The 27,170-nt window shown below is 42.1% G+C and overlaps 2 protein-coding genes and 1 long non-coding RNA gene across 9 annotated transcripts in view; 1 reads left to right on the top strand and 2 right to left on the bottom strand.

Moving 5' to 3' along the window:
• The window catches only part of TCF20 (transcription factor 20), a 202,939-nt gene extending 201,017 nt beyond the window's left edge, over positions 1 to 1,922 (bottom strand). For 2 of the 5 annotated variants that reach the window (XM_028747852.2, XM_028747854.2), the window contains exon 1: positions 1,713 to 1,922. The gene's annotated coding sequence lies outside the window, so the exon portion shown is untranslated. The remainder of the gene's footprint in view (positions 1 to 1,712) is intronic. The other 3 variants (XM_028747837.2, XM_028747844.2, XM_028747855.2) reach the window with 2 other exon arrangements.
• On the top strand, positions 929 to 26,577 carry LOC144329027 (uncharacterized). Of its 3 annotated transcripts, XR_013394469.1 has the most exons (6): positions 929 to 1,198; positions 1,950 to 2,084; positions 2,246 to 9,575; positions 20,767 to 20,838; positions 21,467 to 25,661; positions 26,040 to 26,577. It is a non-coding gene; the product is annotated as an uncharacterized LOC144329027 (long non-coding RNA). The 3 variants fall into 3 exon arrangements; XR_013394468.1 differs by having other exon boundaries at positions 1,950 to 9,575; XR_013394470.1 differs by lacking the exon at positions 21,467 to 25,661 and having other exon boundaries at positions 1,950 to 9,575; positions 26,100 to 26,577.
• On the bottom strand, positions 4,352 to 25,044 carry NFAM1 (NFAT activating protein with ITAM motif 1). The gene is made up of 6 exons (XM_028747857.2): positions 24,936 to 25,044; positions 21,192 to 21,533; positions 20,754 to 20,866; positions 18,860 to 18,946; positions 15,326 to 15,412; positions 4,352 to 8,972 (listed from the first exon to the last, which is right to left on the bottom strand). The coding sequence occupies exons 1-6, from the start codon at positions 24,988 to 24,990 to the stop codon at positions 8,898 to 8,900; spliced, it is 759 nt and encodes a 252-aa protein (XP_028603690.2). The 5' UTR covers positions 24,991 to 25,044; the 3' UTR covers positions 4,352 to 8,897.
• Positions 26,578 to 27,170: the final 593 nt, after the last annotated feature.

The following is a 27,170-nucleotide window of genomic DNA, read 5'->3' as shown; positions in this document are numbered from 1 at the left end:
TGCTATCATCACAACCAACCACATCCCCATTGGGCACCAATCCATCAACACACTATGGTTATCCTTTCCGTAGCTTACAAAGTGTCCCTGAGCAACTCAACCCCATGGATTTTTGAACTGGATAATTCAATATTCCTTTCGATACACACTGATCTGAACAAGTGCAACTGAAGTATTAGAAAAGTCAAGGGACTTAATTCATAAACTTTGACATGTAACTGAAGTACATATTGGGAATAGCTCCCCAAATATTCCTCCTTTGGGAATAACAATTCACCACGTAAATAAGAATGTGACCTAAGGTTGCAGGGGGCAGGGTTAATAGGGTTTCTTTAAACAGCAATGTTTGAGTCCTCAGTAGGAGAGGGCCATGGGGCAGCACATGCTTTACATTAAAAAGGTCCCAATTTCCTTCCCAAATATCTCCAGTTAAGGCTGGCACAGATCCACTGGAGACAACACATTAGATGGACCCATGGTCTGAGTATAAGGCAGTTAAAATGTTATAGAATTTCAAGTCGATAACGATGGCTGGACAAGAGCAAAAGAGATACCTAGTCGTTTCACAACTGGCAACGAGTCGAGCAAGGATAAATTGCAGCAGATGGAAAACATCACCGAAGAAAAATATATTCCATTCGGATCTTTGAAGAGCTTTCAACAATCACTCCACCCTCAACCTCCTCCATAGCTGCGTAGGGGGGAAACTCGCCCTCCTCCCCGCATTCCCCACCGCCTGCATACTCGCGCGCCCGCGCATTGTTTACACGGGTCTGAGAAGTCTTTGCTTCAAAGCAGAGAAAGGCAAAGATCTGTTCCCAGGGGTTAAACGCTGGGATTGTTGAAAGCCCGCGCGCGTGCGTCCCTCACACTTCACAGAAGGAAGGTTGCTAAAGAATGTGAAACGTGAGCTCGGCAGATCCTTCCCCACTAACCGCTTCCCTCCCTCTGCCTTCAATAATACATTTCAACAACAGCCTGCTCTTCAAATCCCTTCCAAAAGGGGGAAGGGCTCAGGTTACACGGAAAGGGGTGGTGGTGTCTTTTTCCTTCAAGACTCATCACCACCGAGATGATGAGTCTTTTCATTTTTGCTTCATTTCCCGCGCAGTCAAATGAAAGAGTTTGTTTTGTTTTTCTTAACCTGCCAAAATTCCGGGATGGGGGAAGGAGACGAGAAGAAATCCATTTCGTATGTGTATGTTATATTCATCCTATTTGACGCACTTTAAGAAAGAGAGAGGTCGTGTTTTTTAAAACTGTTTCCACTTTCTGGGGTTCTTCCTCTCCCCCCCCCCCGATCCCAGGAGTTGCTTGTTGTTTTACCCCATTGGGAATTCGCTCTGGATACCTCTCCTTCCACATTTCCTCCTATGGAGCCATTAAAACCTGAGTAGTTCGGGAAGGGAAGTTTTTCTATCACACCTCCAAAAGCTTAGCAATCTTGCCCGCGCTCCTTCCGCCTACATCTCTCTTCCACCCCCCCCAGCCACACTCACACAAAAAAAGGAAACGTGGGAAATGGAGCAATCATGGTAGGAGCAGCTTTTTCTCCCCTGTCACGACTCCTTCCCCTCTGCTGAGGACCTTGGGCACATCAGCCGCAGGAAGACCGAGCCAGCCCCGCTCCCCAGCCCCCAAGCGATGTAGCCTGAGGACGAATGATCTTTGAAGCCTGTAAAGATCACTTTCCTCCAGGAGGACATTCTTACCTTGAGATGCTTCCTTATTGTCCCATCTTAGCTCCTTTGTGCGTGTGTCTGTGGGGGGGGGGGAGGCAGGGAGGGGGGGCTGTGTGTGTGGTTTTTTATATATATAGATATGATTTTGTTGCACACACACAAAAAGAAAATGGTTAGAAATCCTGTCAAGTCATGTGATTGATTGAATTATTCCCACCCCTCCTTTTCTCTCTCTTTTTTCCTATCCCCCCCCCCCTCTGCTTTTAGGACAATACTCGGCTGCCTTTACTCAATGTGTCAGGCCAAACTGGCTGATGACAGAGAGGAGGAGCGCGGCTGCCGCTGCCAGGGCTTGGCTCTCTTCGCGGCTGCCGGGGCTGAAGATGAGGATCGAGCCTGGAGGTACCGGTGCTGTTGATTAGGGTCTGGCATCTCACAGTGATGCCTTGAAGAGTAGGAGGGCAAGTCTCTCCCCACCACACGCGCACACACAGATGTACAGACGTGCAAATATATATATGCTCTTCCTTTTCCTTTGCCCCCTCCCGTCCCCGCTTCCCAAGTCTTTGCAGGGAGGACCTCGAACCGAGTCTGGGAAGGCAGCAGAAAAAGCCGGGTCGCTTCTGCCTCAGTGCAGCACGTGTCCAAAAACACACACAAAAAAACCTTGCTCTGATTGTTCCTGACCGTGCTAACTGAACTCTCTGCCTATTGATGTCAGGCAGGCGCTTTCACAATATTATTTTCGGCGGGGAGATAAGCCTACCCGCACGTTCAGAACATTTGTAGGAGCTTTAATTCGTTTTAGTCTATTCCAGTGTGGTTTAAACTTTTTGTATGTTTTTAAATAAGTTTGTAATATTTTTGTGATAATTTTAATCTGTGTGGTTTTTTTTTCTGGGGGGATGCAAGGGTACGCATACCCCTAACATTTTGTGAATCTAAGTTTGGCCTCATTGAGGGGCAGTATTTCAGTACAAGTAGGAAAATGAGAGTAATACAGTATCCCTAAATATTTTTTTTAAGAAAAAAAGCATTGATTTTAATTCTTGATTTAAAAAAAACAAAAACACTTCGAGGTTTTTTGTTTGTTTGATGGAGCAGTATATAGATTTTATGAAAATTAACAAAGAAATTTTAAAAACTGGTTCCTGGAAATTGGCCCATTTCCCTTTCTGCAGATCTGAATTCACTCTCTACTTCAGAGATCCTTCCGCAGTCAGAATAAAACAAACGGGGATTTAAAGCAAAGTAATGTTTACGCTTAAGGTTATTCAAAATCATATGTCCATGCTATCAGGGGAACCTGACTTCTGTGAGGTACCTTAGCAAAATATTTGTCCTAGTACGAAATTATCCAGTATGGGACCCCAGAAATCTTATCAGGAATCAATCAGAAATAGATTGAAAGAATGCTAGATCTGGGCCACACCATGTTATAGCATCCACACCACCAAAAGATTGTCATCAACAAGGTGCCTTTCCATCATGTCCCATGGCCAAGAATAAAACATACCTCAAAACAGGCGGGGGAACCTGTGACCCTCCAGATGTTGGCAGACTGCAACACCCACCTCCCCTAACCATTGGACATGCCGGCTGGGGCTGATGGGAGTCTGGTGTCCAAAAACATATGAGAAGAGACACATTTTACCTCTGCATTATACAGATAACATGCTTACATGCGATAATAAACATACAATTAAATAGAGAACAAATCAAATAAGGAAACTAAATAATTTTATATTTAGCTACTTTTGCACCACAAACTAACCTTTGGGACACGTAAATATTATCATTCTTAATTATTTCTACTAGTGGTTATTTTTATAGTCTTTCAGGATACAAATCAAAGGCAGCTAACAAGGAAGCATGACACTATATTTTAAAATTCACGAAAACCAATATTAATTTATATAAAGTAATCAGGTTTCCCAAGGGGTGGCTCTGTTGTGGGCAGGAGATTGCTCTGCTGGAGCAGATTTAGATTCTTTTCATATAACTGCTTACTTCTCATCCAGTCTGCCCCTTTTTGAAGCCACCTTCATACAACATTGGCCATGATCCATATTGATTTTGTGGTTTCTTGACAAATACTGCTCTTTGGCTTGTGTTTTCTTAAAGCAGTTTCAATCTGATTATAAAACTGGATACGAAGTGAGCAGTAACGTGAACATATCCTAACAGGGATTGTTATTATATATTTTAACATTTGTGGTATGTTTCTGAGGACTGATGTGTAGAATGCTTTACTTAACGCATTATATGGTTAGATGAAAAATGCGATTGATTTTTGAAAGAAATTTATAATAAACAGTAACTTCCTAATAAATTAGAGATGCCTTTGAAGAAGGTTTTGAGAACCTCCAGATGTGGTCCACAGACATCTTTATGACAGGTCTACTCTTAATGGTTGTGGAAAATTACTTTTGCTAATAATATACATTTGATTATTAATAGACGAAAATAATTGTACTCTTCCAACAATTGCACTATGCTGTTAGACTGCCACAAAGTCTGGAAAAGCCCTGTGTATCAATAAGGAATTTTGCATCTTATCTCTTTATTTTCCATCTCTGTGGTAGCTGATAGAATGCAGCATCAAGATCTTTACAAACATGCGGTTGGTGAATGAGATGCCATAGATAAAGTAGGACAAAATTATCATCTTCTTCATCATCCTCTTTATATATTTATTTATACCCCGCTTTTTCTCCCTAATGGGACTCAAGGCAGTTTACAGATAAAAATAAGAACCACTAAAAACTTAGAAGGCTAAATCATTAAAATACAATTAAATATTGATAGAATTAAAATCATATATCAAATCTGTTTAAAACATACCAATAATTACAATAGAAACAGCACAGCACCAGCCCTTTAATTAAAAGCAGTCAAAAGAAAGTCTTCACCTGTTGGCAGAAGGACAGCAAGGAGGGAGCCAGCCGAACCTCTCTAAGGAGGGAATTCCACAGTCTGGGAGCAGCCACCAAGAAGGCCCTCTCCTGCATCCCCATCAAGCATGCCTGTGAGGGAGCAGGACCAAAAGAAGCGCCTCCCCTGAAGATCTCAAAACCCAGGCAGGTGCATATTAGGGAATGCAGTCTTTTAGATAGCTTGGACCTAAGCCTCGTTACTTTGGAGCTTAATCCTCAAGAGTTGTGGAAGAACAGTCCTTTTTACTTCAGAAGACTTTGTTCAGTGCTTTGAGTAAGGTCAGTAGCCTCTGTTGGTCTAACCCTTAGGCCAAACCATTTTAGTGTCTATGTTTCTGTGATAGGTAGGTAGACCTGTCCCAGTCCATGCCACCATGAAAGTATATAAACATGCCATCTGAAAGCTTAATATTAGAATGGTATGGAATAGTGAAGATGTTATTGCTGACATTCAGCCTGTACCCTGAAATTACTATTTCATGTTGTAGTGTGATACTTGGTGAAACACCTGTGTCCAAACAGGCATAATCACAACTATTATGGGATGCAGTAATATTACAGATAAACAAGCTGACTGCATTTGCTGTGGACTAAATGTATACGATTCCACTAGTGGAAGGAGCAGCACAAGATCTTGGCAGAGGTAACGACTTACAAAGAAGACAGCCAATGAGAATCAAGGGCACCATCTGGTGGCTTAAGGGACAGCTTTTCTTAAATCCATCCTCCCTCTCCCTTCTGTGCAGGCTGTATTACTGGTGGAGGGGGTGAAGAAAACCCATATAAAATACCTGGAAGGGATGAGTATCCTCTGGCAACAAAACACGACACAATGGCAGAGTTTGCTAGTTGTAATCCATTCGTGAAATATACAAATTCTTTCAAAGCCAGTGCTGGAGAACTTACATCATCTCTTGTTCCACCCGACGGTACATTTCTTGACTGCTTCTTGTCCTTTCCTTTGGGTTTCTGATAAACATTCCTTCCCCTCAACCCTTTCTTGTGGCAGCTCTGAAGATATTTCAAATTGCTGTCAAGTCTTCACTATTTCTGCCTCTATACTGTGAAGGCCTAATGTCTCTTAAAAACACAACTGTAGAACTCTGGATCCTGACTAGTTTGTAGACTTCTTATGGTATGTTTAACTGAATGCACTTCAGCTGAGGCCAACCAAGTCTGTACCAGGTAGAATCATATTATTTTTATTTCTGGTGTGTGACATTTCTGTTAATGCAACTCAATATATTTTCCTCCCAATGGTGACACCGTTGCTGATTCATATTCATAATGCTCTCCACTAAAGCTTCACTATATCCCTACTGAGTGTTATCAGACAAGGGATGAGCATGGCAAGCTCATATTGATGTCAGTCACAAATTAACTTCAGTTGACTGATTGGATCAGATTCCTGTAGTTTATGTCTGCTATCAGCAAGCTTTCCTTTGTCTTTCAGCCCCCCTGTTCAAAATCTGAATATCTGATTACATTTTATGACATACAAAATCACGTTATATACTTTTCCTGCCCATGTCATGCATCTGATAAAATAAGTTTTCTTTTCACAAGGACAGGTATTAATATATCTGTTAAAGTCTTTAAAATCTGTTAATAGTAGCCTGCTATAGGACTACCGTAAGTTTTTCATTGCAAGAAACTAATATAGCTCCTCATTAGAATCTGTAGTTTCTTCCTGAGGGACAGTGTTGCAGGAATTTATGTATGGGCTGGGGGGGGGGTTGTCCCTCCAGCAGATATCATGCACATGCAGCCCACTACCAAAATCAGCACAATCACTTTTGTGACTTTTGTGATTTGTCCCCACAAAACACTTCATCGCAGTTTCTTCCTATCTATTCAAAGGGCCTCTGCTGCACAATACCAAATGTAACAATTCACTGATAAATGTATCTATGTACTGACTCACTGGGAAAACTTCAGAAATGCATATAGACATGTGAGCTCAGCTACTCAGCAGCCCCTCTGCCTGAGCATCCTGATACCTGAGTGCCAGACAGGTAGCCATTCCAGAAATAACAAACCCAGATGAAGACAAAAGGGTGTGATTAACTTGGCTGGGAAACAGGGGAATGTACCGTATTTTTTGCTCCATAACACTCACTTTTTTCCTCCTAGAAAGTAAGGGGAAATGTCTGTGCGTGTTATGGAGCGAATGCCTACGGATGGCAGGGGGATCTGTTGCAGTCATGAGCAGAGGATCCATGGTTCCCCTTCCTTCCCTCCTCCGTGGCTCACTTTGCTCGCTTTGAAACAGCAAAGCGGGAGAAGAGCCACTGAGTGGGGAGAAGAGAGGGACAGAGAGCCTGGTTACAAAGCATGGATCCACATGGATCCTCAGGATTTTTGCACTGGGTCACCCCAAATTCAACATCAGATCACATAGCATGTCCATGGCTACAACTTGCACCAAAGAAATCACGCACCCACTGTTGCCTGGGGCCGCAGTGGTGCAAAAACGTGGTTACAAAGCATGGATCCACATGGATCCTCAGGATTTTTGCATTGGGCTACCCCAAACTCACCATCAGATCACATGTCTGTGGCCACAGCATGAACCACAAAAATCATACATCTACTGTTTTGTTTAGAATATTTTTTTTCTTGTTTTCCTCCTCTAAAAACTATGTGTGTGTTATGGTCGGGTGCATGTTATAGAGCGAAAAATACAGTAAATATCTCTTTTGTTACACTTGATAGGTGTTTGGCAAGGGGAACCATGAGGCAGGGTCCAGGATGCTCAGATTACTGCCACCAGACCTCCCCTTTCATGATGTAACCATGATGTATTAGTGATGTAGTTTGGGGGGTGTAACATGGGGATTAGCAGCTAATAAAAGTTTGGTTTCTCTTTTGTTTGGGGGCTTCCATCTTGTTTCACCTTGTGGCAGGTGGGAGTCCTGTCGCAACAGTCTTCAATAAAGACCAAGCCTACTGGCTGCTGTTTTGCTCTGGTATTCCTGGCTGGTGTCCTTGTTTTTTTTGTCCAATGGAGCCCTCAGATTTCTCCGTTAACAATGCCAAAATGGATTCTTTGGATTTGCTGGGTGTTCTAGGAAACATGTAACATTTAATAACCTATATTTATTATACAAAGCATTTTTACCCTGCTCTTCAGCCCAAAAGGCTCAAAGAACAGCCAACATAAAGTTAGCAAATAAGATGGTTCCTGCCTGCAGACTTCTAAGCTATAGAAAAAAGTAAAAAGTTTTGCTGTTTCTTATGTCAATGCATTTCTGAAGATTAACAAACAAACAAAATGTCCTTGATTCATGGGCACAAAATTTTCTTTAGAATATTTGTATATATTGAAAACACTTATAATAGTCTTTTTGGCTGTGGCTTAAACAAGGCCTCTTGGGGCTGCAATATTAGTGTGCCCCTCTTCTCTCAAACACAAAATATTGTCTAAAACTGAGAGAAACCTCCAGGTCAGTTTGAATTTTATCATAATTGCACAGGTCTAAGTATCTGACTTCATTACAAAAATCTAATGCATGGCCATCTGCACTTTTTTATTCATTGTTTAGAACTACCTAAACAAGTATAGAAATTTATTCATGTATGCGACTACAGTGGCAAGAATGTTATTTGCCCAAAAATGGAAAGAAGAAGTCCCGACAAAAGAAGAATGGATACAAAAAGTTATGGAATATGCAGAAATGGCGAAACTTACCAGAAAAATAAGAAATCAAGATAACAATTTTTAAATAAAAGAATGGAAATGGTTTATTGAATATCTACAAACAAACTGTAAACAGATAAGAACAGTGGCAGGATTATTGTAATAACATGCAATTTTATAAGATTTAAAGTAGATGAATAAATGAGTAAGTTAAGTTAATTTAGAATATGTAGGAAATGTAAAAAAATAAAGTTAAGGGACCGCAGAAAGAGGAGGAAGTAGAGTTAGAATGATTGTAAAACTAGTGAAATGTATATAATTGAAAATCATAAATAATTTTTTAAAAAATCATAGCTAACTCAGGAGATTCCCATTTTCTTCTCCCAAATCTCTCTCTTCTTCAATGATGCTCCCATTCCCACTTTCTTAGCCCATTCTCTTCAGTAGAAAGCATGTGTCTCAAAGAGCTGGATTTTCTAGGAACAATATTGGGCTGCTCCATGTGTTGATGTGTATCAGTATTACCTGTATCTACATCAATAGAACATTTTGCATGTACGGCTTGTTCCATGTTGGGAATTCAGAACCTTCTTTTGAGCTCTGGAGAAAGGCAGGACTGTGCAATGTAGCTCTCTCTCCTTAGATGTTCTCATACAAATCTGCTGTATTGTTCTCATACACATCTGTGATTTCTTGCGTTATCTGTCGAGACACCTGCAAATTGGCAGGGGAAGGGTAAAAAAACATTATGTTCTGGAAAAGAGGACCCCATATATAATGGTACAATCAGTCTCTGGAATAGATGAACTGGAGGACACGCCATGGATACAGCCCTAATAGGAGGTAAATAATTATTTGCTACAACCGTTACTGCTTCAAATGAGCAGTGCAGCATGTTTCAGTGCTCCCCCTCATCTGCAGGAACATTCAGTTAGTGAACCACAAATACAGTATAAAGAATCCTTTCAATTGGCAGAGGGATCCATCCCATAAAAACAAGATGGCAGTTAAAACTGGGCTTGGGCTTGTTGGAAAGGAGGTGTGGCTGCACTCTGTTCCAGGTGATTGCCATCAGACTGAGACTCTGCAATCGTCTGCTTTTCCACTAGGTATATAGAGTGAAAAGCTGCCTAGGCAGCACCTTGGTGATGTACCAAGCGTGCTGCAAAGTGTGTACTTAGTGTTGCGCATGGAGACTTGAAGACCCCCTTCCTTGTTCTGCCGGCACCCAAGTCACTTAGTGTAGAGTCGACCCAGGCCATTGAGACTGCATTCCTACAGCCATTGGCCACCATGAACCACCACCGGCAGCAGCAGGTAGGTTCTATATTTAAAATAATATTTTATTCTCTTGCTAATTATCCTGTTTTGAATGAGTATTCTATATTTGACCTCCTTCAGTAAGGTCTTATTTTGAAATATTTAAGATAATATTTTAGTTTCCCGTTAATTATGTTGCTTTGAATGTACATTTTGTATTTGAGCTTCTTTTGGAGTGTTTGATCCTGGAATGTTTTATTTGATGTTTTTATGTAGGCTGTAAACTGCTTTGAGATTTTAAATATATATATATATATATATATATATATATATGCAGGTTTTGGTGTCCTCGGGTGTCTTCCCGTGTAAAAGTTGGGGTGTCTAGGCGACGTTTCGACGAGGTCTCACTCGTCATCTTCAGGCTGGTGCTTTCGGCTTCTTGTTACTGGAACAGAGCAGGATCTCAGTGTTTGAGTTCCTATAAATACTGTTGAGGAGGTGTGGTGTATAGCCTCCAATGTTCTGGGCAGAGAGGAAGTTTCCAGGCTAGTGTGCCTTTTCTTCTTTTGTTCCTTAATTAATTGAGGGATATCTTGAGTGATTTCTTGAGTGATATCCTGAGTACCATTTAGGTGGGTCATTAGGTGTGGATTAGTTGCTAAAGCCTTTGTGTCTTGACCTCTTGAACTTTGTGAAGAGTTCTTCTGAGAAGATGGCTGTACTGCACTTAGTTGTGCTCTGGCTTGGCTTCTTGTATAGGGGCGAGCTGTGGTTTTGTGGCCTGTGCCAGCCAGATCTGTGTAGGGATTGCAGGGGGGTGCAGCATCCGGAGGTGCCACCATGGTTTGGCTACTGGATGGTATCTGTAATTCATCTGTGGAGAGGGTCTGGGTTTGGGTCTGGTGTGGTTGATTGGTGATGGCGTTCTGTGTGCCTCTGGATCTGGTGTCAGTTTTTGTGGGGAGGGCTAATTTCCAGATGTCTGGCAAGCGGGATGTGTCGTCACGCTTGTTCATGTTGTGAGGGTGTTTCTCTATCTCGATGGCTTCCATGATTATTCTCTTGTGGTGATGTTCCATGTTAAAGAGCAATTTGGAATCTGCAAAATTAATTTCGTGTCCTGTTTCTTTCATGTGTTGGAAAAGAGAGGAAGTTTTTTCTTCTTTTTTGACGGCATTCTTGTGTTCTGCGATACGTGCATTTATTCGTCTGTTTGTTTGTCCAATGTACGTGGCTGGGCAGACTTTGCAGGGTATTTCATAGACCCCTTGGTTTTCCAACTGGATTTTATCCTTGGGGTTTCTGAGGATATTGGCTTTTTTTTGGTTGGTGCAAAAGGCTGTTTTGATATTGTGTTTATGGAGGATTTTGCTAATTTTATCTGTAGTGCCCTTGATATACGGAAGGAGGGCCATGCCATTGTTTTCTTCTGTGTCTTGGTTTTTGGGGGGTGTTTCTTTTTGGATTAGCTTCATAACCCTGTTTTGCTGGTATCCATTGGCAATTAACACATTTGAGAGATTCTGTAACTCAGTTGTCAGGTGGTCTTTGTCAGCCAGGCGTTTGGTTCTGGAGATGAGAGTCTTGGCTACGGAGTTTATTTGTGCAGGGTGGTGGTGTGATTGTGCATGTAAGTAGCGGTTGGTGTGTGTTTTTTTCAGTAGATAGTGTGTCCTAGGGAGCCATCAGGTTTTTTGTAGATTAGGACGTCAAGGAAGGGAAGTTGGTTGTTGGCTTCTATTTCCATAGTGAATTGTATTTTGGGGTGTAGGCTGTTGAGATGTGTGAGGAAGCTATCCAGTTTTTCTTTCCCGTGTGGCCAAATTAGTTAGCAACTAATCCACACCTCCTCAACAGTATTTATAGGAACTCAAACACTGAGATCCTGCTCTGTTCCAGTAACAAGAAGCCGAAAGCACCAGCCTGAAGATGACGAGTGAGACCTCGTCGAAACGTCGCCTAGACACCCCATCTTTTACACGGGAAGACACCCGAGGACACCAAAACCTGCATTCCTGTACCCGTGAAAATCTACGAAAGCAAATATATATATATATATATATATATATATATATATATATATATATGAGTGGTATTGAAATGAAATAAAACAATAAAAATTTAAAAAGAACCTTAAAATATTAAAATGTGCAGATTTAAAAATAGTTAATACTTCACTTAAACATTTACAGTTTAAATGTTTTAACCACTGCCCTCATAAACTTGCTAGAATAAAGTATTCACCAACTTTCTAAAACGGAACATAGAACAAGCTTGACAGATCTTGTTGTGGTATGCGTTCCACAAGAAGTAATAAAGGCCATAGCTCAGCAGCAGAGAATGTGTTTTGCATGTACAAGGTCGCAAGTTCAGGCCCCAGCAACTCCAGTTTAAAATCAGGTAGTGGGTGATGGGGAAAATCTTCTCCAGAGATCCTGAGGAGCTGACCTTGATGGGAAAATAGTCTGACCTGCTATAAGGAAGTTTTCTATGCTCCTGTGAGAACTTGCACCTCTTACTTTTCAACCCAAGTTTAAGTAGCAATGGAACAGGATCTCATACATGGGATAGCTGCAGGTCTGTTAGGGAGGCCATGAGGACCTGGATGACACCCAAGAAGGGAACCTTCATATGGGTGTTACAAATCCCTAACATTACCAGTTCAGGATATCTTCACAAGGTATAGCCATGTGAAAAAGAAACCCTCAGGCAGTTACGGCTTATCCACATTCCTCTTGTCCTACTGCTTTCCCCCAAGGAAACCCACTCTTTAGTACTCATTTAGAGCAAACAGCAATTCAGGTTTTCAGTGAATTGCCATTTGTTCTGATTTAGAGATAATGAGCTTGAAACACAGGAAACACAGGCCCTGGGTAAGGCGGTGGCATGTAATACTGAATGCTATGAGTACATTGGGTGTACTCATTGGGACGCGGGTGGCGCTGTGGGTAAAAGCCTCAGCGCCTAGGGTTTGCCGATCGAAAGGTCGGCGGTTCGAATCCCCGCGGCGGGGTGCGCTCCCGTTGCTCGGTCCCAGCGCCTGCCAACCTAGCAGTTCGAAAGCACCCCCGGGTGCAAGTAGATAAATAAGGACCGCTTACTGGCGTGAAGGTAAACGGCGTTTCCGTGTGCTGTGCTGGCTCGCCAGATGCAGCTTTGTCATGCTGGCCACGTGACCCGGAAGTGTCTCCGGACAGCGCTGGCCCCCGGCCTCTTAAGTGAGATGGGCGCACAACCCTAGAGTCTGTCAAGACTGGCCTGTACGGGCAGGGGTACCTTTACCTTTACCTTTTTATGAGTACATTGAAGTGAAGTGAAGTGTGTGTAGACGTTCACACAGAATAATGGAGGTTCTGTATTTACCATACTGTTGTTTTTGTTGTTGTTCATTTTTTCTATTCCCTTCTTCAGTTTAAAAAACATTGAAGGCCTAACCTGTCAAAGTCATCAGTTTGGCTTCATGTGTTTACCTTAACATTGGCAAGTGGCAATTCAGAGGTTACTTTCTTCTGGCAGATATGGGAATCACTCATGTTTCTGCATATCCACCCAAAAAGTGACATAATACCCAGCAACAATGGGTCTCACTTGTACTCTGATGTGTGTACTCTGAAACACATTTTAGTGCATGGATGAAATCCACACGATTCTAATTCACACATTATATTTCTGTGGGTATGCTGAGTTGCATTTGACTCCACATCTGCTATTTCCAGAGAACAACCAACATCCAAATTGGCCCCAAGAGCAATATAGGCATAATCTGGAAATTAAGCAGCTGGCATTCCAATTGGACTTGTCTAGAGAGAGATGCGCTGGCAACCTTTATATGTTTTCAGAGCCAAGCATAGAAACAAGACACCAGATAAATGACAGTCAAGTACAAATGTTCCCTTTCTAACTTGAGTTAGAAGAATTAGCTCATAATGAAATATCCTCTATTTTGGAAGAGGTACAGGAGATTCTTACTACATAGTGTTCTAATACACAGAAAGCACATTGCTAATTCAAAGTATAAGGGTCTAAATTATATTGTTGTTTAATGGTCTGAACCCTCAATTTGCCTGATGAAGAGTTCTGTGAAACCCAAAAGATTGAAAACCTTTTCAGGATTGGCTGATCTAGGAAGAAGAAAAAGAGGAGGAGTTTGGATTTGATATCCCGCCTTTCACTCCCCTTCAGGAGTCTCAAAGCGGCTAACATTCTCCTTTCCCTTCCTCCCCCACAACAAACACTCTGTGAGGTGAGTGGGGCTGAGAGACTTCAGAGAAGTGTGACTGGCCCAAGGTCACCTAGCAGCTGCATGTAGAGGAGCAGAGACGCAAACCCGGTTCCCCATATTACGAGACTACCGCTCTTAACCACTACACCACACTGGAGATATTGCCATATTATCTTTTCATTTTCTGGCAACGTACATAGCATACATGACAGAACACATAATAACCCAGAATCTCTTCATGTGCAGGTTGCTAACAGTGCAATTTTGCTTTACCTTTAGCAGAATTAATTTGACTGCACTATCCGGGCACTGTGCATGTGCAAATGTAGGTACACCCCCTCTTTTCATTTTTTCCATCCTTTCTCATTTCAAAGGCACCAGTAGTGGTTGGTTAACTGGATTTTTTGTAGCCTTGATGCTGTGAATTCTTCATCACTTGCTCCCTGCTTCTTTCAATGAGTTCCCTTTTGGCAAAGTATGCACCCATTGGACATTGAGATTTCTGTGACTCCATTTTTCAATGGTTTTAATTTATTGCATATGCAACAATGGAGAGGCAAGATTTTTCTTTTAAAAAAATCCGAAACACCATAGAGTAGAGCACAGGCAGCCAGAAGCCAGACTGGGATTTACAGATAGATCTCCAGATGATTTACAGATCAGCAAAATTCCCAATGGGTTAAGCATAGTGGCAACAAAACCATTTCTCCCCCTTCTAAATTAGGCTGCTGAAATTGGGAAATATGCTGGGGGGAGGGAGAGATACCCAAAATTTGTGTGTGATCAATAATTTCTGTGAACTCCATTTCTGGTACAGTATGGAACATGCCCTCGGAGGCAATTTCCCCATCAAATCTATATCCACCTTCCTTAGCCACTATTTTGCACCTGTTTCTGGTTAGTGAATCTGAGACTTACAGTGTAAAACAAAGCAGATCCTGCAAACCTAAAGTCTGACCACTTCTGGATACATTTTCAGACTTGCCCTCAGTCTGGTCATACCATTATGTTATGCCTTCAGTTCAAGATAGTTACATATACATGCAACCCAAGTTTTGAAAGAGTTGACCTGATCATGGGCTATTTTAATTAGATTAAAAGTTGCCCTCTGGTTGCCCTGCTGGAAATAAGCTACTGTTGAACTGTTCCAGAAAAACTGGATCAACAGTGTCTACCTGACAAGCTGATCTGGAAGCACAAGAAACCTTTAAAGTGCAATGGTGAGAAGCAGCCCCTGACCTGTAGACTTTATCCTTTATTGACCCTGAAGAGCTGCTTCTGCCTTAGTAGTGGATACACATGACCCAGATAAAATGTATTATTAGAAGTGGCTTGTCTTAATCTTGGGCATGTAGAAGTTATCTATGCAGTGTTCAGAACACCAGGAAGCATACCTCACATGCCCTGTCAGTCGAGGATTCAGACAGGAGATACCACTGATGGTGACAAGTAATTTGGCTGAGTTGGGTGAGCCAGGATCTGCAGATTATAATATGTTTGTTCTTGCTAGCATTCCCATCACACATATGGCTTCCGTAACAGCAGCCAACCCAGAAGTGAACGGGGATAAAAGTATTAGACTTACCTTGACTGCTGGCACCTTTTTGTGCAATGGACTATCTGTACTTTTATTAATGGCAAAATAGACATCGGGTTCCCGGGGTCCTAATTCCTGAAGCAGGAAGGAAGGGGAAGGACACGTGTTAATCATAATATCCTATACATACAAATTAAATTCTAATTCCTACCAATGGTTTTATATTTCTATGTTGGGATCTCAATAATAGACTATTCTCATCCCAGGTAAATGTGCACAGGGGTTTGCCCTAAATTATGTACATCCCCAAGGTTCCCAAGTGAGGATAGGGGAAATTGAGAACGGAATAATCTTCATGAGAATGGCTCTGCATTATTAACCAGTTTGGCACCAAGCAAACATTGTTGATGCCCTACACCTTGGCCCAACACTAGAAACCAAGGCTTCAAACATTTATAATATTACAAGCCTTGAATTAAAGTCTGAGGGAAAAGAAAACTGACAAGAGTCTTTTCTGCACAGGGTTTAAGTTATATTGGGATTTATTTAATTTGTTTTAACTTGAATTGTCATTTCTCGCGGAAGGGGAAATAACCCCTAGATCATTCCTATACACGTATTAGCTGTTTGCAGCCTAACAGTTAAGAGTGTTAGACTTGGGTTTGAAACTCTGTTTAGCCAGGGACCTCATGTATCTCGTAAGCTGCTTTTTCCCTGCCTCACAGGAGTGTCATGAATTGTCAGCATATTTTCGTGTGAGACATTGACTATAAACTCAATTTGTGTAATAACTACGGTATGCTACATAAGGGATTCATGTAAATATATTCAAATCTAAAATGACTCATTCCCTGACACTGAGACAGAGCTATATAACAACAAAATCCTGTGCATATTTACAAGGAAATACTTTATTTATATAATTTCTATCCCACCTTTTGCTCGAGGTGGCATACATGGTTCTCCCCATCCTCATTTAATCCCCACAACAACCTTGTGAGGTATGATAGGCTGAGAGGTGCTGGCTGGTCCAAAGTCACCCAGTGAGCTTCATGCCCAAATGGTGGTTTGAACCCTGGTCTTCCAGGTCCTAGGTCCAATTCTCTAACCACTATTCTACACTGGAAGTGCATATCACATTGCCTAGCAGTGCTTTACTCCCTGGTAAGTGTGTTTAAGATTGCAGCTTAGGTGATTAAAAGAAAAATGGATTAGCTGATCCAGTTTTTTATCTTTTGGAAATACAGCAGAATACTCCACCCTACGCTTAATCCCAACAATTGCCTTAAGAACGCAATAGCCATGCTTAGGCTCCTCCTAGTTATCACTAAGAAAGGCTGGAGAAGAAGGGGGGTTCTGCTATTTACACCCCCCGGGCAGAGGCTCAGAATACCCAGAACTGAGAAACTGAGTCTGCAAATAAGCACAAGCAAAGAGATGAAACATCTTGCCACTAAATATGTATGTCAGATGTATTGATGTTAAGTCTCTTATCTAAAAAAAGGCACCCAAAACAGCACTTATGTGTGTTTATGGTAACGGCAGGTTGCCATGGTCGTGGTGGCAGTTCCCCTAGCAACAGGATGGTGGGAGGAGCTTCCGCATGCGGGAAGACAGGTGGCATTAACAGAAGAACAGGGAACGTGCAGGATTTGCAAGGCTCAGTGACACAGCAAGAGGAAAAGAACAAATTGTCAAACTCTGTTTCCCACCACTCACTTCAAAACAAACTGATAACGCACAGCATTGTCCAAGAATCAATTCTCCTTCTGTGACTGCGATGGGAAAGGGCAGGAAGAGAGAAAAATTGGGGGGGGGGCATAGATGAAAGGACCCCCAAATAACAGTCAGCTGGATTTAGGCTTGACAGGAAGTTTTTTATTAGGTGGGGCTGCAGCCATGAATACACCAGCACTACCCTAAGCTGACAGAGGATGTGAATTAACTAAATGAAAGATGATCTCACCACTGCAGTAGGTAGCAACATGACTGGGGGATATTACAGAAGTAGGGAAGGCAAAGAATAGCAAAAATATGATGTGAACCCCAAGAGTGAAAAGAGGTGCATTGAGGAACAACCCAAGGCCTTTTTAGTATTGTAAGAACAGCCATTTGGGTGTTCTCACTGCTATGTTTGCACTGTGCCCACCTCCCCACAGCCTCCCCACCCCGTAAGTCCCGCCTGCTGGGAAGCTAAAGCTGCTTTTGCCCTGAAGTTCCTCCTTTCACCCAGGCTGCCCACGGATGGCCCCTGACTAGAAAGGCCTGTACAAGCTTTCTGTTCTAGCTGGGACTTTTCATGAGGCATGACAATATTCACTGTGTCCAGTTCCTAACCTGTGATTTACAGCTCTTGCCTTTTTCCTGGCAGTTGCCAACACTCCAGGCCTGACAAAACTAGATAAAAGTTTCCTTCTCTGTTCTTTGAGTCTCAGCTGTTATTTTAAAGCATGATATCAAATGACAGTATGCCCTGTGCACCTTTTCTCCCAGCAAGAGGAAAGATGAAATGATACCTGTAACAACCACCCCTTGAATTGACTGGTAACCATAAACCGTAATTAAAACCTACTGCTCATGCATCTAATAGTCAAGGATAGAATACAACTTCCAAAAGCATCTAATCCAAATCTCGGCTCAACCCTCTTTCCCACCCAGGTCATAAGAGCAATTTCCCTCCTGCACAGCTGCATGGCTTTCTACTGTTTTATCTTCAATGGCTCAGAGCACTTCAGCTTTCAACAATACATAACAAATTTGAAGATGCATTTATTCAAGATGCCCAAGATGCTTTTCTTCGTCTCTGTTGCTTACTAAATAATATAGCATATATCCCTCTTTTAAGGGATGGAATTGACAGAAAAGACCTGGTAATAGAAAGTGAATATGAAGTTCCTTTTCAATGACAGAGTTGATGCGTTAATCATTGCAGAATTATCTAGTAGCATTATGATTATCTACTAGCTAAACATGGATGCTTTAGCTGAGATTTCTGCATTGCAAGGGGCTGGACAAGATGACTCTTGGGGTCCCAACTCTACAATTCTATGATTCTGTGAAAATAATATATATAGCATACTCTCCAGTGAGAAACCTGATGGGCTTTAGCAAACATGTGAATATTGGGCTGCAGGTTTATGAATTAGAGTCTTACTGTAAGTCACCATGTTCTTTGGTGATCAACCTTTTTTCAGTGTTGTTCAGAAGAGCAAGGGAGGTACACTCTGTACATGCTCATGTCATTTATTTCTGAGGCTCATAGTTCTTAATTAAATTTTTCACACTGTACCTCATACATTTCTTTCCCACTCCAGGCCCCTTTTGACCCCTAGGTCTTCTTCCATTGCTGGATAGTCCTGGATAGTCCCTTCAACCCCTGAAGGGGGTGGGTTCAATATTGACCACTTTGAGAAACCCTGGTCTAGAGAGGGAACCTTCACACGTACAGCTAGACATGGTAAACCTCCCTCTCAGCAGAACTTTGCAGTGGATTCCTCCCCCTGAGCCTCCACCATGTTACACTTAATGGCTTCTGAATAGGGCTGCTACAAAAAGTCATTCTTGATATACAGTAATACTCACAACATATGAGGGCTCTGGAGGTTCTGAGCTGCCTGAAGTGTGTGGAGGGGCTGGCCTCTGAGCAGGGCATTTCTTGATCTGTCTCCACTGAGGCCACACCACAAATTTGTGAGGATACGATGAATGGGAATAAATGGCAAAGCATAAATTCAACATGTACAAGCTTTGGTTCTTCTTCCTAATTCTTTACCTTTCAAAAGAGTTGAAAAGATTTTGAATACAGCTACCCCTCTGTGGTGTGAATAATAAACCAAAGCTTAGGAACTGTCCACATAATGAACTTTGGAGTTCAGAGGCAATGCCCCAGAACTATTACAGAAGCACAAGGGCATCTGACAGTCCGTTGCAGCTAAAACTTCCCTACGGTAGGCATATTGATGGAGGTCAATGGGAAATCTAATATCCCATTCAAAGCAATGGAAGTGTGAGTCAGTCATCTCCACCTTCCAGGTTGTCAATGGGATTAGCACCGGGTGTGCATGCTTGCTTTTGAATTATCATTGAGCTACCAGGCCCAAATCGAGGTGTAAATTCTAGCATATAAAGCCCTAAATGGCTTTGGACCCAAGTAACTAAGAGAGGGTCTGCCTAATATCAACCAACTCAGGCCATATGATTGGCAGGCTCTGTTGGTGGTGCTGGGTGCTGCCCAATTGGAGCTCACACATGATAAGGCTTTCTTGGTGCTTGTTCCCCATTTCTGGAATGTTCTGCCTGGTGAGATACCTTCATTGCCCTCCTTATTAACTTTAAAAAAGAATTTTAAAACATTGCTGTTCACACAAGCATTTAAATAGCCGAAATATACTGCTCCTGATAACCTTGAAATTAACAGTGAGGCATGTGGCCATTTTACTTATTATTTTTTTAAAAAAGATGTTCTTAGTGGTTTTTGATGTTTCCAATTGTTTTTAAATGATTTGAATATGTTTTTATTATAATTTTATTGTGTTGTGTTGTATGATGTTTGCCACCTTGGGTTCCTTTGGGAGGAAGAGCAGGTTCAAAATTTAATAAATAATACAATATAAGTATCAACCTTCAAATCTGTAGACATTTTGTCACAAAGTCACCACAAGCCTAAGCCTGCAGTGTTTTCTCTTCCAAAGAACACACTGACCTTGTAAAGGCTGCCCAGGACTTCCCACTAGTCAGGATAAGGGAAGTATGAGGATAAGATAAGAGCCAGCTGGGTCAGGCCAATGGCCCATCTAGTCCCATTTAGTCCAACATCCTGTTCTCACAGTGCCCAACCAGAAGCCCACAAACTGGTACACTGATATGAGTACTATGATACTCAAACAGATACTCATAACAGTGCTATGATATGAACTCTCTTGGTATACAACACATAATCAATTTCTGCTCCAAATAGGGCTGCAATCGTCAATTAAGTAAAAGTTCGTTTTCTTTTATTATACACCATTTTTTCATCAACCAAAAAGGCATTCCTGATTAGGCAACACTTCAATAATTAAATAAATGGTTTTTCACATGAGTTGTGTATGTGTGTGTATGTATGTGTGTGTGTGTACATATATAAAACTGCAGATGGTAGGGAACATCTGTTTCCCACAGGAGGGGAGGGTCCCTCTTGAAGATGATAAGATGATGCCTGTAGACTCACTTTCTACAGACAAAGAAATAATGCATTTTTCTCCAGAACTATTACGTTGGCCACATGCAAACATATGCAGATTTAACTGATTAATCAACTCAATCTTAATAAATTAAAATTTGATTAATCAAGTAAGATTTTTTTTAATCAGTAGAAGCCCTCATTCCAAGCATTTTGTAACTGACTTTAATATTCAGCACTACTGAATGGTTGATGCTGCAAAACTTTTTGCATTTTGCAGCAAATGCAACACAATGTTAAGTAAGAATTACTTGCCTCTCTCTTCCAGAACAGCAGGACAGTTCCCATGATGCTTGCAACCGTCAAAATAATGGTGATGGTGATAAGGCACACCCACATGGTAAGAGGGGGCTCTGTATATCCTTTTTCTGCAAGAAAATGAGGGAAACCAAGCATGCAGATAAGTGGTAACTGGGAGCCAAGGCTCATTGTTTTAAATCTCTATCCCGTTTTTCCTTCAAGGAACTCAAGGTCTTATACCTAATTGCTAGTCCATGAAAGCTTACATCAGAATAAATGTCTTTAAGGGGTTGTGATTTGTTTGCAATTAGACATTGTAATTTGTCTGCTTATAGTATACATTCAAATAAAGGTAGCAAAAGTTTTAAATGCCTTTACACAAGATTGACCACCCCTGCCCCACCCCCGGTTGTTGTTCAACCCACCACCGCTCACTTGCCTTCAAGAACTTACCTCTGAAAAGGATAAATGTCCCATTTCCCCTTCTTACTTGGTTTTTAAGTATCCAAAGAGCTTTGCAGTAGTAGGTACCAGAAACAGAGGAATGCATAAAGGGCTTTATTTTAAATGGATAAATTAATGTCTCTGACTTGTTCTCACGACCGGGAGGAATTTCCACAGACTGTGGAGATTGCATGACTGTGATCTCCTTGCTTTCCGAGTCAATCCGATAATAGCTAAGGATGAATTTTGTATAATCTGGTTTATACATTATGTTTGTTTTGCAGATTGCATTAATTTCTTCATTGGCAAAAGCAATCTTGATTAGACGGTCATTATACACATGGAGAGTCCCTGGAAGATGAGGAAAATTTTATTTTTTTACAGTTATCAAGACTGAGAAAAGTTGCTCAGTCATCTATATTTTGGCAACATCTGCCCATAGCCTAGAGCAGCCTGTAAGAAGGATGCAAATATTACCATATCTGAATTGGAGTGAGGTGACAACAGATTGAGTAGTCTGACAATAGAGGAGTGTACACCATAGGTGGATGGACTTCAGGTTGTCAGATCTACTTAGCGTTTTACAAGAATCCAAAGCTCCACCAGCTGGAGACAGGTACAAAGGCAGAGTTAGAATTAAAGAACAGGGTGAACACACTGTGTGTCTAGCAATTTGTTTTCAGGATCTGAACTCGAACTCCCTCAGGAGGTGGTGAACTCTCCTTCCTTGGAGGTTTTTAAGCAGAGGTTGGATGACCACCTGTCACAGGTGCTTTAGTTGAGATTGCTGCATTGCAGGAGGCTGGACAAAATGATCCTCTGGCAACTAGGATCTCTACAGTTCTGATTCTATGAGTGCTCAGTCCTTTCATGCAAACTTCAGTAAAGCAGTCTAATTTAGATGGGAAAAGTCATCCTGCTGTTGCTCTTGTTAAACTATTGGAAGTCAGAAATTCTGGCCAATCTGCTGCAAATGACTCAGGAATCTGCCGCTAGATCATAGAATCATAGAGCTGGAAAGGTCATTCTAGTCCAGCCCCCTGCAATGCAGGAATCTCAACTAGATCATACATGACAGGTGGCCATCCAACCTCTGCTTAAAAACCTCCAAGGAAAGAGAGTCCACCATCTTCCAAGGGAGTCTATTCCACTGCCGAACAGCTCATATTGTCAGAAAGCTCTTCTGTATGTTTAGTCGGAATCTAATTTCCTGTAACTTGAAGCCATTGGTTTGGGTCCCAGCCTCCAGAGCAGGAGAAAACAAGCTTGCTCCGTCCTCCATGTGACAGCCCTTTAGATATTGGAAGATGGCTGTCATATCTCAGTCTCCTTTTTCTCTAGGCTAAACACACCCATTTCCCTCAACCATTCCTCAACAGGCTTGGTTTCCAGGCCCTTGATCATCTTGGTTGCCCTCCTCTGCACATGTTCCAACTTTTCAACATTCTTAAATTGTGGCTTCCTGAACTGGACACAATACTCCAGGTGTGCATCTACCATTGATCAACACCACAAGATAGTGGACTTAACCTCAAGTCCACAATCTAGTTGCCTTTTTGACTAAGACAGTTCACAGTGCACCTAGCTTTACATTCAGCAGAGCACACTCACTCTCCCCCACAGTGTGTAGACTGGTAAGCCTGTATCTGTAGAAATGTTTACCTCTAATTAAATATCTGAATGCTGACATTAAATATTCTACACAAAGTTTTAGAAAAGCAGCTGAAGATCTGCCCCCCCCCATGCCTTACTGCCATATGTAGAAGCTACACACAAGGGCAAACTGGGAGCCAGCTGTCTCTGTTCCATTAATTCAGATATCACCAATGCAATTCTGGGTATTCCCAACCTGGAAGATGCCCAGCGAAGTGCTGGAGTACAGAAAGAGGATTGTGCTGACTCTAAAAACTGCTGTCTGGACTGGAAATAGCAAGTTTCAAATGATACGCAGAGTCCATTAGCAGAATGCTGTGGGAATTTATCATCTTTGCTGCCACTGACTTCCTCTTCTTCCTCCACCCCCCACTTACTACTGTTCATGTGAAATTCTGGTATGTGGAAAGCGATGGGAGGAAGTGGCCAGTTTACTCAGTTTGCAGCAATTCTGCATTACAGTTTAATGACAAAGACATAATGGGAGCAGGGAGAGTATGTTTCAAAACTGGCTCTTTCGTAAAGCATATTGTCTATTTTTGTCTCATGCTTCAGAAAGCTGAAAGTAGTGGATGAGTGCTCAATGTCTGTCTTTGCCACTGCTCTGTGAGGCTGTATGGTGATGAGGTTCACATGAACCTTTGTGATTTTGATTTATTTTTTTTGAAGATATCTCACCAGTGTAAACACATTAAATAGCTGTGTATGGCTTGCTTATTAATTTCTGTTGATGACCCCATAAACAGGACCCAACAGGAATCCAAGAGCCTGCCCATAGGATCCCCATTCCCTCTTAAAAGCAAGATCTCCCCATGAGCCCAAACGCATAGTCAACCTTGTAGTTTGTTTGTGTGTGTGTGTGTATTATGGGGAATGCTAGATTACTGGTTAATGCGTATAACAACCAGCCATTGTGCACATTCACCAGGCCTCATAGAGAATGTGCACATCATCCATGAAGAGGAAATTGTTCCCGTTTCCCAATCAATATATAAATGCTCCAACGGGCTTTGGGAAATGTGCAAATATTGACTGAATTTTGTACATTATCTAGTCCTTATGCATAGCCCCAACATGTTTTGTGGAACGTGCATATCTTGACTGATTTTTGTACATTCTCTGGCCAAAGTTATTTTAATACACTTCGGATGTATTGATCCCCCAAGCGCAATTCGGGTTAAAAGTGTGAACCCTATTGCCCCAAACTGGATACGTATTACATATTTATGGCTATTTTAAACATAATTAAGATGTGTTTTTTTCATTGAAAACTGCTTGTTACTGACAGTGTGGTAACAATCAACTCTTCTGGCCCAGAGACAATAGTTATGGCAAACCAAAGGCCCAGGAGCCAAATGCAACCCTTTAGTGTTCTCTCTCTGGCCCCCAGGACTTAAAAAAAAGTTTTCCCACCCCTACGCTATAAGAATTACTAAAACTGATAATGTATGTGAAACATCTGGAGCACATAAGCAATATATACATGGAATATCACTGATTGTTAGCTAAAGTCCCATCAAGTTTGATGAGAGGGGGAGGGGGGGAAAGTGCTGGAATACTTTCTGCAACCCTACTCACCACTATATTCACGTAACACGTTCACACACTACACCCATTAATGCTTGATTGCTTTGTCAGTTCTGGAAAGTGTTAAAAGACTGCTTGTCTTAAGGCACTGACCATCAGTCGGTGGGTTTTATTATTTCATTATTTACAAAACGTTAATATTTCCCCCTCCCACTTTCAACTCAGAACACTCAGGGCAAACTTGCATTTATCAGTTAATGGGGAGGAGAATAAAAACAAACTATTATTCAATTTTACACCCACTAATTTGGACCCACAGACAAGCCACACTCTATCTAATCTAAGATAGATCACCCCAATGGCACCAGCTTCATTCTTATTTTTCTTGTTTAAAAGATAAGGGTGTGAAGTGGATGGAGAACAGGAGAGAGAAGGATAGAGAAAGGGAGAAGTGATCATATACAGCAGAAATGGTTGAAAATACTACTGCTTTAAGAGACTAGTGAAAAGGCTTTCCCAGACGGAACAAATGAGAGATTAGACAGAAAAGGGGGGGGGAAGAGATATTCTTACCACCATCTTGAAGAGTCCAGAGAAGTATGATAACAGTATATAGACTGGAGGCCATGGCAGCATGTAAAAAGAGGTATAGGCTGAGCTAAGAGGTACTCTTACTCAGAAATGTCTTTCTGTCTCTTCCCTTTTCTTGGGGTGGGGAGGGTGGCTTTAGGAGGAACAAAACAATACATTACTGGTCGTTTGTTCCTTGTTCCGCCCTTTCTGCTGTATTCAGTGCTTTCTGCTTTGGGGCCTCTGTGCATTTTAAAAATTACTTTTAACAGTTTGTTTACCACTTACTATGGTTGTCTCTAAGCAGTATGCAGGAGACTTAATACAACGAAACTAAAAAAATGAGTTAAAAGTATAAAATCAGATTACAGTTCAGCTATCTCCTATTTTGCAGGACCAGGGCTGCTTTTACCTTTTTCCTGAAAGGAGGCAGAGAAATTGACTAGCACAATCCATTAAAGTAACAAGAGCACATTCTATGGGAAAAGAGGGCAATTAAAAGGTGTTTAGAGGATGCTCCCCACTTTACACAATTTCACTTCTGCAAGGGGGGGGCTGGAACGTAACCCCTGTGTAAGTGGGGAGTCACTTGTATGTTTGAACTGGGCTACAAGCAGGCTGCAGGCAGATGCCTGAGAGGGAGAGCCCTGCTTGGATCCAAGGCTGTGACAATGGGAGAAGCAAGACTTTCTGGGTGTTAATGCTGTGGCTCCTCCACTATAGGCTCAGGTTGTATATAAAGGTAAAGGTAAAGGTACCCCTGCCCGTACGGGCCAGTCTTGCCAGACTCTGGGGTTGTGCGCCCATCTCACTCAAGAGGCCGGGGGCCAGCGCTGTCCGGAGACACTTCCGGGTCACGTGGCCAGCGTGACATCGCTGCTCTGGCGAGCCAGAGCCGCACACGGAAACGGCGTTTACCTTCCCGCTAGTAAGCGGTCCCTATTTATCTACTTGCACCCGGAGGTGCTTTCAAACTGCTAGGTTGGCAGGCGCTGGGACCGAGCAACGGGAGCGCACCCCGCCGCGGGGATTCGAACCGCCGACCTTTCGATCGGCAAGCCCTAGGCGCTGAGGCTTTTACCCACAGCGCCACCCGCGTCCCATCAGGTTGTATATAGGTGTAAATAAATCAATATTTCATAAAGACACCACGGTCTCTCCTTCCAGGGAAGTCAAATCCTGGGTAAGCGCCCGGAACCCCTAGAATCTCGCACCCCACAGGGATTGGGGTGGCCTGCCACAAGACAATCTCCGCTTGCTAAACCCTGTCCACCAAATGATATCACAGCCAATGACTACTAGCTCTGGATGATGCTCATGCTCGGGTAAACATGCAGCCACTAAGAATGTCTATTTTCCAATTAAATGCAAAGGCAGCTGATGTCATTTTGCAGAGGCAACTATTTATTGCAGCCTGTCAAGATCTTTCAACATCAGATTACAGCGATGGCACCTTAAAATCAAATTCAGTATGCTCCAAGAACTGAAGCTCAAGTTGTCACATTCGCTTAACACAATGAACTGCTAGAAATAAAGATACACCCGCAAAATCCTCACAACTCAATGCCCTCCTTTTTCAGCTATTATTTCCTACCCTGATCTGTATCAAAAGTTTGCTGTTGCTAATAAATTGTAATTAAAGCCATCAGGAGGAGAAGTTTCCATTCAAATGTAACAGAGGCAGAAGACAGATGTAAGACACTCCATAGATAAGACTGTGTGGCATATGCACTCACAAGGGGGCACTGCATAACAGTTTTCTATTTCTCTTTGTAAATTAGCTGCCAGGATACATAAGAGTGAAGTTATAACAAGCCTACACACTTTTCCAGCCACTCTGGACGGTTCCTAACAGCGTATTAAAAACATTATAAAACATCAACCATTAAAAACTTCACTAAACAGGGCTGCCTTCAGATGTCTTCTAAAAGTCAGATACTGTAGTTGTTTATTTGACATCTGATGGGAAGGCATTCATTGGCTGTGGAATCTGTGGCCTTCCAGTTTTTGTTGGACTCTAAATCCCATTAGCCCCAGCCAGCCTGGGATGATGGGAGTTGTAAACCAACCATATTTGGTGGGCTTCAGGTTCCCCATTGCTGCAGTAAAGGATCTAAAAATTCAGTTGATTAGGCCTAGGTTCAAGGTGCTGGTGTAAAAAGCCTTATGCAGTTTGAGACCAGGATACCTAAAAGATTGTCTCATCCCCAACCAACCACTGAGTTCTGCAGATACCAT

The sequence above is a fragment of the Podarcis muralis genome, chromosome 10 (assembly GCF_964188315.1).
Source record: "Podarcis muralis chromosome 10, rPodMur119.hap1.1, whole genome shotgun sequence".
NCBI classification, from domain to species: domain Eukaryota; kingdom Metazoa; phylum Chordata; class Lepidosauria; order Squamata; family Lacertidae; genus Podarcis; species Podarcis muralis.
Note: the sequence above shows the minus strand (reverse complement) of the source record. Positions and strands in the feature narration are given on the sequence as shown.

Coding starts and splice junctions, on each gene's coding strand:
- NFAM1 (XM_028747857.2), bottom strand. CDS start 24,990: ATGGCCTCCAGTCTATATACTGTTATCATACTTCTCTGGACTCTTCAA. Junction 20,867..21,191: donor GACATTTATCCTTTTCAGAG/GTAAGTTCTTGA, acceptor ATTTTCTTGCAG/AAAAAGGATATACAGAGCCC. Junction 15,413..18,859: donor CTCCAGAGCCCTCATATGTT/GTGAGTATTACT, acceptor TTCCTGCTTCAG/GAATTAGGACCCCGGGAACC.